The sequence below is a fragment of the Panthera pardus genome, unplaced genomic scaffold, assembly GCF_024362965.1.
Source record: "Panthera pardus isolate Hobbes unplaced genomic scaffold, ASM2436296v1 HiC_scaffold_16, whole genome shotgun sequence".
NCBI lineage: Eukaryota > Metazoa > Chordata > Mammalia > Carnivora > Felidae > Panthera > Panthera pardus.
In genome coordinates this window covers 78,009,689-78,020,350 of record NW_026526721.1, presented here as the reverse complement: position 1 = coordinate 78,020,350, position 10,662 = coordinate 78,009,689, and the positions used below count along the sequence as shown (strand labels likewise).

At 43.5% G+C, this 10,662-nt stretch overlaps 1 protein-coding gene across 1 annotated transcript in view; it reads left to right on the top strand.

Moving 5' to 3' along the window:
- Positions 1–2,995: 2,995 nt before the first annotated feature.
- TPRG1 (tumor protein p63 regulated 1) overlaps positions 2,996–10,662 on the top strand; it is a 215,501-nt gene continuing 207,834 nt past the window's right edge. The window contains exon 1 of the mRNA XM_053903544.1: positions 2,996–3,172. Within this exon, the coding sequence (XP_053759519.1) occupies positions 3,161–3,172 (12 nt within the window). The 5' untranslated portion in view covers positions 2,996–3,160. The remainder of the gene's footprint in view (positions 3,173–10,662) is intronic.

Genomic DNA, 10,662 nt, shown 5'->3' with positions numbered 1-10,662 from the left:
CTTTTCCTTGAGGCAACTGTTGTACCTTACTTAGTATGTAGTTGAAGTGCTTTGTGCACTTTGTTCATTTTCTCATGGAATAGAAAAAAAGTGCACTCAAGGCTTTTTTTTTTTAATTTAGTGAAATTTAATCAAAATTTAAGAAAATAAATATTTGTATCTGCTTCTTTATGAGTATTCTTAAGGAACATGTACTTAAAAGTTTTTTTAAATGTTTATTTTTGAGTGACAGAGAGAGAGAGACAGAGCACGAGCAGTGGAAGGGCAGAGAGAGAGGGAGACACAGAAACTAAGCTGTCAGCACAGAGCCCGACGTGGGGCTTGAACTCACAGACCGTGAGATTATGACCTGAGCCGAAGTTGGACGCTTAACTGACTGAGCCACTCATCGCCCCAAGGAAATATTACTTTTTAAAACAACTGTTGCTCGTGGCAGTGAAGAAAAAGATGATCATGAGTCCAATTTGGTTTCAATGCCTTGACACATGCTAGGACCCCCCCATTTTTACCCACTGTGGTTTTTGTACCATTCGTGCATCAAATGTTAACAGAATAAAAATGACAAATAATGTCTTAGCATTATGGTGAAAACAATTTTGGCCTTGTAGACACCCTGAAAAAGTCAATTCCCTGGAGTTCTTCAATGATACGGTGAGTACCTCTAACCTATTGGTTTCTGTATTCCTCCCCCTTTATGTATTTGTCTTTACTAGGGGTAAAAAGACCCCTTTGTACTAGATCTATACTGGAGATTTGGGGAGAGAGATGAGATTTTTCTCCTTGATTTCACCACTTTCAACAATTTTATTCTTATTCTTTTCTTGCTTTACACATTATATCCTTCCACAGGAGCCAGTGGCCTGTGCTCCAGAGGAACACAGAACTGAGACTGATCGATTGATTGGATGCTCGAGACGCAGGGCAGAGACTGAGAAGACAAGAGAGTAGGAGAAAGGAGAGCACAAAAGGAAACAGAATTTGAAGAAACAGAATAGGAGAAAGAAAGAGAGACGACCTGAGGAGAGAGAGCAGGAAGGGAAGAGACAAAGAGAAAGAGAGACATTAAGAGCAAAGAAAATAAGACAGGGAAGGGGGTCTGGAGGTGAGGGCCCTGATGCGATTTGTTAGAAAACCTCTGAATCAGAGGATCTGGGTTCAACAGGACCACATGTAGCCTTGACTTTGCAAGAGTCACTGTCCTCTGTGGGTCTCACATTTCCCCTTCTGCAAAATGAGAGGGCTGGGAAGGAAGGGAGGTGTACAGAAGGCAGAGGCACATGCACCAGGAATCCCTGCACGCCTCAAATTGTGAGCAAAATCTCAAGTGTCTGCGGCTTTTCCCCCAGGGCAGGGAGTGGCTTGTTTTCATCAGTTACTCCAGGGTCTCTTTACCAAGCTGGATGAAGAACCACCGACTTGGCCGCTTTATGATCTTTTCTAACCCTAAAACTTTCTAACCCCTAAAACTTTACGATTCTTGCATGGAAGGGGACCCTGTAAACTGATACTAAAATTGTTTCCTGGCCTTAAAGGTTCCCCTTCATTGTCTTTTGACTCTGAGCAAAATTCAGCATGAAGTCTCTGACCCCTACAACGATTTGTTCTCTTTTATGTGGGGGGGGGGGGGGGGGGAAGAAGCAGCAATCCCTGGGCATCCTGGACCCTGTCACACTGCAGTGCCCAGCAGGTAGGACAGGTGGGAACTCGGCGTCCTGGGGGCCGTGAGCAGAGTCGCTGCCTGTGGCATGCATGCACACAGAAATGGCTTCACTCTGCAGGCCAGAGCCACAGCTCCTCTGGTCTCAGCTTGTTGACCAGGTCCCAGGGAAGGAACAAAGCTGGCCAAGTCCAATGAATGGCCGGCAGTGGAAAACCGGCGCTGCTGTCTGCTGGCAGGCAGGGCGGCCGACACCACACTTGGTCAGCTCCCCCCAAGCGGCGCTCTCCTTCCCCAGCCATGGCTGGCTTTGGCAAGGCTGCCAGGCCTGGGAACGCAGGAAGCTTTGGGTCACGGTGACCTCTAGTTGCTGATGCCAGATGAAATATGCCCTGGAGGTTCTCCAGGGTCACATGGTGTGTGGAGCAAGCGAAGGCAGGGCTGCTCTTGTGCTGACAAAGTGGATTTTGGCTCCAAAATGGCACCCCTTGGGGAGTAGGAGGGGTTGTGGGTGGGAAGAGGGGGGGCAGGCAAGGCAGTGGCGTGAGAGTGGGCAATAGGGAGACTCAGTCTTGCTTTTTTCACCCCCTGTAGCCTTCCAGGAAGCCACTTGCTCCTGGAGGTGGAGGCACACCCCCAAATCTGTGGCGCAGAAATGGAGGGAAAGGTTTCTGCGCGTTTTTGTTGTTTATTCGGCAGGATGGGTGAGTTTTCTAGCTCTCCACACTCTGGACCTCACAGCCCGATAAAGCGAGATAGTAAACGGGGTTTGACTTAATGTTCCTCAGTAGCTCAATGGCTCAAAATGGAAAGGAAGTGGGCTTTTAGCCACTGTCTGGGAAAATAAGGCTTCTGCCTTTTCCTTCCTGCTAAAATCTCTCTTCACCGTATGCTCACATGCTGAATTATCAAGCCCTGTTCTCCAGAGCCCCACACTCCTAGAGGAGGCTCAGCTGTTCCAAATAAGGCCTCTACCAGAAGGCCAAAAATGGACACCAATCTTTGGTCCCGTTAGGTTTGTGGTGCCCAAGTACCGTCCTTTTGCCTTGGCCTGGCCAAAGGGAAAGGGCTTGGCTACTTTTGCTTTCAAAAGTCAGGAACCGGGGCACCTGGGTGGCTCAGTCGTTTAAGCATCCGACTGCGGCTCAGGTCATGATCTCACAGTTCATGAGTTTGAGCCCCGCATGGGGATCTGTGCTGACAGCTCAGAGCCTGGAGCCTGCTTCAGATTCTGTGTTTCCCTCTCTCTCTGCCCTTCCTCCGCTCACGCTCTGTCTCTCTCTGTCTCTCAAAAATAAATAAAAGTTAAAAAAAATTAAAAAAAAAAAGTCAGGAACAGAGGCCTAAAATGGAAACAGCTGAGAAGAAAGGAGCCAAATCAAAAACAAGATCCAGCTGAAGGAGTTCAGGCCCGATAAGCAGACTGACCACAGGCTTGAAAAAGAGGTCAGGCCCCAGGAGCTGAGCTGGAGCAGTAAGGAGTGTGTCTGCCAGAGGAAGGCGATGGCCTGTGAGGTAGGTGAGCTGTGCTCCATTTCCACCCACCCCCCCCCCCGCCCCCCACGTTCGGCTTTGGCTTCAGTGAGCAGGGTGAGGCCTTGTCGCCTTCCCTCATTCTCTGCTGACCACCAAATTTCTAGGTTTCATTGAAACGGGGAGAGGAAGGGTACGCGTGAGCAGCTAGAGGTGAGGAATCTTTGGGGAAAATGTAGCACATCCAATCTCCAGCTCCTATCTCACCTCCTCCAAGAACCCCTGCCAAGTCACTCCCCATGGGTCTTGGCTCTACCTCTCTCCCCCACTCTATTGCACTTCATATTTTGTTTCTGGTATGTGTCTCAAATTGTCACATAATAAATTACTTGGTAACGGTAGTGCCTGATCTTTGTACCGTGGATCTCTGCTTGCAGAGTTCATTGCTTTTGCAAATCTTAATTCATCTGTGCTCTATAATGACCTTGAGAAATAGCTGAATAGTAACTGATGGACTGCTTTATGTAGGGACAACCTGGTACAGGTTGAGACCACCAGGTAAGGGGTTCAATATAAGCTTTATCTCGGGCTGACTGCATGAGCTAGGACAGCTTGCTTGACCGGCTTAGGCAGCGGTTGGTGCTACCAGGAGAGATCTGGACCCCCCTCCCTTGTTACTGGAGTCACTGGTGTTTCCACCAAGGGCTACATTTTTGGTAAAAGAAAATCCTGCCCTGGCACATGCAAAAAAAAAAAAAAAAAAAAAAAAAAAGATTATTTTGGAGGCATCGTATTTTTACCAACATACTGTTTGGAACCCTGAGCAAATGCCATGGTTTTCTAGCATCAAAACAAGTTTATTCCAAAGTTTCTTTTGGAAATTTGAAAGCAGCGAACTCTGCCAGGGTTCACATCATAGCTTTCCTTGGCGACTGTGCCCTTGGGTCATTACTGCTCCTCTAGGCACATCCCTGCACCCCTGAGCTGCTTTGATTCCTTTCCCTTCTGCACACTATCCCTTCCAGCCCTTTGCATTGCCTCTTTGAAGCTTGCCTGTCCACACCAGCAAACTCTCTCATGTTATTAGTCTTTTTATAGGGTTTTTCCCTACTCTCTGCTGGAAATGGAACCTGGTCTCCCCAGTGGGTAAAATTTACCTGGAAATTCTCTTATCTGGACTGCCAAGACATTTTTCTTAAATCTTATCCTGAAGTAGAGAAATGTGACCTTTTCCTATATCCCACGTTGCTGCTTCCAAATCCTTCCTTCATCCTTTTTCCTCCAATTCCCTATTTCTCTTTAAAAAAAAAAAAACAAAACAAAAATGAAACAAACAAACAAAAAACTCCAAAAAGAACAAAACAAAAAAAACCATGGCATTTGGCTATACCATTCAAATCCTTCATGCTCCACGACCAGCCCCCATGGCCAACCATAGATCTCTTAATCTGTCTCCACATTCATTGAAGACTGAGGCACACAACTTGTTGTTCTCTTTCCTTTCCTAAGTCTGGTCATTGTTCTGTCGTTCTGAGTGATCAATAGCCAGAAGGCTGTCAGAGATTCCTTTACTTTCAGAAACTTCAAAATTTCATCCCTCTGACCACAGACCTCTAGTGGTGCCATCTCTTAACCCCTTCATCTCTTCTCTGTTGTCTTTGGGCTTCCTTGTGCTGTCCATGCCTGCTTCCCCCCACTAACAGTCCTTCTCTGTTTTCCTGTTCATCTCATCATCCTGTCCAGCCTGGATGGGCATTCTATTCTTGGTATCTTAAGTCCCTCTCTTTGGATACTGCACATCCTGAATCAGCTCCTCTCTCTGTTTCCTTTGCTCGTGCACTTAGACCAGTGAGCCAGCTGGGGGAAATCATGCCACTGCATGAATTGATACCACTATAGATTCATGGTTCCAACCTCTATCTGGCCCTCAGTGACACCTGCATAGTCTTTTCTGTATCCAGAGTTTGGTGCTTTTCCTACATTTTACAACAGACATTTCAGACTTTTCTAGAGACTCCATGGCTCTACCCTGTTTCTCTATCACTTTCAGTAAGGCCATATTTGCTACATCAAAATGTTGTCGAGGTCATCAGATGAGAATCACAGCTGGGACCTTTCCTTATCTTGGCTACACCTGCCTCCGTGGAATAGGTGCTGCTTCCCCTTTCTGGTCAATTTCCCCGTGAGTTTTGGAGCTCATCACCTACCCCTTCCTCCTCCAGATCTTTGATCTAGCAGTTCTGTCCTGTTCCTTGTATCTTTAACTTCTCTTCATTACTTGCTTTTCCCCTTCAGCATAGAAAATTACCCATTTTTTCCTACCTAAACAACCCACACTTATTAGAAACTACATTCTACTGACATCTCCGTTAGCCAGCATTCTCTGCTTCCTACACCTACAAATCATTTAGTGTATACTTAGCTATTACTGACTCTGCTTCTCCATCACCCACTCTTTCCTCAACCAGCCACAGCCTGGCTGCTGCCTCCACTACTCTGCATATGACCTTAAAGTGGGTAAACCGACAGATCTATTTGAGGCCCATTTTTCTTGACCGCTCTGCAATATTTGGTGCTTTGTGTATTTCCTGTCTCTTGAAGTTTCTCTTTCTCTGGCCTCTCGGACAGCACTTTCTCCCACTTTTCCGATTTTACTATTTATTTTCTGTTTCCTTTTCAAGGGAATGCTAATACAAATAGCAAATATTTTGAGTATTCACTGTTTGCCATGCTGCATGGCCAGATGTTTACATCTATCCTTTCACTTGATTGATACCAGCCTAGAAGGTCAGTGCTGTTATAATTCACACTTTGCAGAGGAGGGGGCATGAATAGAGGTGTCTAACTGACTTATTTGAATCCTGCTACAGCTAGTGAGCAACTGAGTTGGGATTTGAACCAGGCATTCTGGCTCCAGGGCAGGGACATAACCACCATGGACACTGCTGTCTGTGATTCCTATAGACTTTGTGTCTGGGGTGTCAGCTTCAATCTTTCTCCTTTCTCATCCTACAGACTCTGTGTAAATGAGATCGTTACCTGCTTCTCTGTTCAGTTAACTCCTAATTCTGTAATTCAAGTCAAGAAATAAGGAATCCAGCTGGAATTGTTGTTAAAAAAACATTTCCTCTGAACTTTATCTGTTTCTTTATCTGTGAAATGAGAATAATAATAGCACCTGCCTCACAGATGTATGTAAAAAGCTGATCTACCTTCATGGCCATCTGATCAGTCTCCTGCATCTCCACTTGAATGTCCCACAGGTATCTGACACTGAACTCAACCCTGACCCAAATATTTCAATGTTTGTGACTGCCTCCTTTTATCTGCCCAATTGTCCTAAGGGTAATCTTTTCCTTCTTCTCTTTGCCCTGCATATAACCTATCTCCAAGTTGGATTCTGTTGATTCTAATGCTTAAGTTGACTTCTTTGCCCAAAAACAGGCCCTTAAGCCACTCTGATTCCAAACATTGCAGTGTTTTCCTACCTGGGATCCTTTACCATACTTTTTATGGCCCTGAAATAGTATTAAAGAGAAAAAAAAAAATCAGATAATGTCTACTCTGCTTTGCCTAAAATTCTTTGATGGCTTCCTAATGCATTGTTTTTGTGTGTTTAATACTCTCCTTGCTTTCCTGCTTTGTCTTATTTTTGACACTCTAACTTTTTATTTCTTGCCCCAGTAACAGGGAACTATTGGCAATCATTCAAATTGCGGGGTCTCTTAAGCTCATTGTATTTATAAATGCTGCTTTTCCTACCCATCTCCTCTTGCTTTAACATCACTTTGTGTTTAAAGACTCAGTTCCAGTGTCTTCTCTTGCAGAAGTGTTTTATCCTAATGCTCCCGGAGTACATTGTGTGCTTTCTCAGAGTTTCTGCTGTACTTGGTGCATACTTTTGTCAGTCAATTAACATTCTACATCATGTTTTTTTATTTTTTATTTTTATATTTTTAAATAAATATCTTATTAAGTTGGCTAATATACTACATCATGTTTTTTTAATTTAATTTTTTTTAATGTTTTATTTTTGAGAAAGAGAGACAGAGTGTGAGTGGGCAAGGGGTGGAGAGAGAGGGAGACACAGAATCTGAAGCAGGGTCCATGCTCCTAGCTGTCAGCCCAAAGCCCGACATGGGGCTTGAACTCATGAACTGAGAGATCATGATCTGAGCCGAAGTGGGATGCCTAATCAACTGAGCCACCCAAGCGCCTCATACATCATGTTTTCTTAAACTTCACTTTGTTCCCAGATACCCCGCAGCTAGGGTTGGCCAACTATGGCCTGTGGATGAAATTCGGCCTCTTACCTGATTTTATTAAAAAAAAAAAAAAAAAAATTCTTGGAACACAGGCATGATCATTCATGTAAGCATTCTCTGTGGCTGCTATTGTACTATAAGAGAACTGAACAGTTGTGACAGAGTCTATGTGACCTACAAGGCCAAAATATTTATTTTCCGACCTCTTGCAAAAAATGTTTGCAGACCTCTGATCTTACATCAATTAGTGTGCATCACTACAGCCAGATTCTTAGAGATGCCAATGCCTGGAGGGAGGAAGGAGATCAAGATCTTGCAGAGAGTGAATGGCAAAGGAGAGGGTGCTTGGATGAGTCAGGTACACATCATAAGGGGTCATGTCCCTACCCAGCCCCAATGAGAACGTTGTAATGATCTATGCCCATACACATGTCCTTATGAAACACCTCGTAAGAGTGTTGTAAGTCAGGGACTGTATGTTTTTCATCTGTGTCTCCCATGCTTAATATGGTAACAAGCTATTAGAAGTTTTGTCTTTTCTTTTCTTTCTTTCTTTTTTTTTAAGGGCAAGCTTAAGCAGAAAGATTTTTTTTCCCAAGAAATCAGCACTTTATTTGAAATGGAAGCCATCAAGTGGCCCAAAGTAAGAGCTAGGTAGAAGAGATTGCTTTTGGGGAATAGTAAAAAGAAAGAATTTTTGAAGGACACTGGGATATACTCATGGAATCCAAGGGAGAGGCGAACACCCAGTCTTAGGAAGGCAAAGCAATGGAGCAGATATAGGACTGCATCCAGTCTGTCTCCTGTCTCTGCTGTTTTTCACTGTGCCAGCTTCATTTTCCCTTTTACTATGGACTTCCTCCAGCTGACAAGAATCATGGTCCTTCACAGCTCCCGAAGACTTCATCTTAGTTTTCAACCATTGACCAGACTTCATCCCAATTTTCTCTTAGCCCCAAATCCTAAAATATTAAGTCCAATGACCATCACTTGTGGTCCGGAAGTAGGGATTAGGTGACAAAAAAATGGAAGTTTTTGTGACCCATATTGGTAGACTGGAGAAAGGGGAAGATCCAACAAAAAGTTGTAATGTTCTAAAAAGAAGGGGTGTTGGACACATAAAGCAATAGGTGCCTCCTATATTAGCATCTGGTAGTTTCCCCTTTAGTAGCACTTGGTAGGTGTTCCCCCATAGCAGCAAGTAAGAGGCCCTTAACCAATATGTCAGCTCAATAAATGAATGAAGTGAATACAGGATTTCACCTCGTTGAGTCTCTTTTTTTCTTCTGTAAGATGAGGATAACACTTATTTTACAGGCCTGTGTTGAGAATAAAGTACTTATGCACTGCTTGGCAGATAATAGACACTCAGTAAGTGCTATCTAGGATTCCAATCTGTCATTGGGTTGGGATTGGGAGGGGGATATAGGAAGAATGTAACATAGTCAGTCACCTTTTAAGATTTCATCGGCATGATGGTCTGATAAAATCTCTATCAGAATCTATGTCCCATCTTGTCTCGAAATCCTACTTAAGTCAACATAAATAAAGCCCAGGGCTCTCCCTTGGCTGAGGCTCAGTTGCCACGTTCCCTAAGGGAGCTCTAGGGTATCACAGAACAAGCTCTTATTTGCACCTATAAGAGACTATATTCATATGTTCAGAAGACTAACAGAAACTCCAGATTAAGGACCCTTGACCTACTGGATCAAGGTTTATTCTTTCACGAGCAAAGCTTCTGCATACCTGTTCACAAAACTCGCTCACACAACTTACACTCAAACTGTCGATCCTTGTGCTTTCTTGGATGTGCTGTCTCTCTTGGGTCACATTTGCTCTTTATGTTAAAATGCTTTCTTTCTGGGGACCTGGGTGGCTCAGTTGATTAAGCATCCAACTCCTGATTTTGGCTCAGGTTATGATTTTTTAAAGTTCATGGGATTGAACCAGAGCCTGGGTGGCTCTGTGCTGACAGCACAGAAACTGCTTGGGATTCTCTCTCTTCTCCCCTCTCTCTAAATATAAACATTAAAAATGTGCTTTTCTCTGTCTTGTTACCTTATAGCTCTTTATCCTTCAGTGTCTGCTCTGGCTCTATAACTTTCCTGACCCATGCCCATCCACCCCCAGAAGTCCTTAAACAGCTTTTCTGAGTTCTGGTACATAACATTTATGCTCAAGCTAGGTATCCTGGGGCTCTCACCTTGTACCTCAATTTCCCTTACCAAACTGTACCAAAATTCTAAACCCACGTTAGGCAATGAGAACAAAGATTTCTGATGAATGAAAATTTCTCTCCACTCATAAAAGGCTTTATAGAAACCATTGATAGCTGAAAGTTCTCAAAACTCTCCCGTGGTGGTGTTATGAAAACCATCCCACTCTTTATTATACTTCCTATGTCCTAGATGATTAAAGTTTTGGGAGATGAAACTTCTCTTTTACTGAGAATAGTTTCTTAAATCTTTCTGTTAAGGAGGCCTTTTTCAATGGCCTCTCTTAGTGCTAGAAGACACTTTAGAGGTTGTCCATTACAATAGTTCTTAAGATTTTCTCTCTGAATTTTCTCTAAGTGTCCCCAAGGGGTGATCTAATCTACACTTACATTTATGATTTCTTTGTGACTTCTAGAAGAATACCTATTTTTTCCATCTGCCAAATTAGACATATCCTACTCTTAGTAGTTCTTTTTTTACCTACTGAAGGAACATTTTGCCCTTCTTGGAACTTAAACCATGAAATCCTCTGGTATCCATTAGAGACTGTGCTGTATCCTCTCCTCCATAAGGTAGCTTGTGTCAGTATGTGGGATCTGGTTTGTGTCACCTTTGTTTTCTCTCTTCCAGCACCATCAGCCTTAAAACCTTTAACTGTTGCTTACATGTTAAGATTTTGAGTCCACTTAGCTTTTCTCAGGATAGATTCCGATCTATCAATTTTCTTTTTAAAACACTTAATTTTAACCAGCTGACTCTCTTAGAAGCCTATAGAAAAGAGGATGTCTAAAATATCCTTTAGGTATAATAAATAGTAAACATACAGTGACTTGGAATTTTCTTTGGATATAGAGACCTTCTAAGTTGGAAACATGTGTTGAGGGTACAAAGTTTAGCCTGAGGAAAAATCAGGATGCCAATTTTCACAACTGTTCTAGTCTCGTCTCGAAAGCAGTGTGAGATTACCATCATGGTACCATGAATGAAAACCAATGGTTAGCCTGGCCTTATGCTTGTGCTTTGGATATGTCAAGTTTATTTCCCCCTCAAA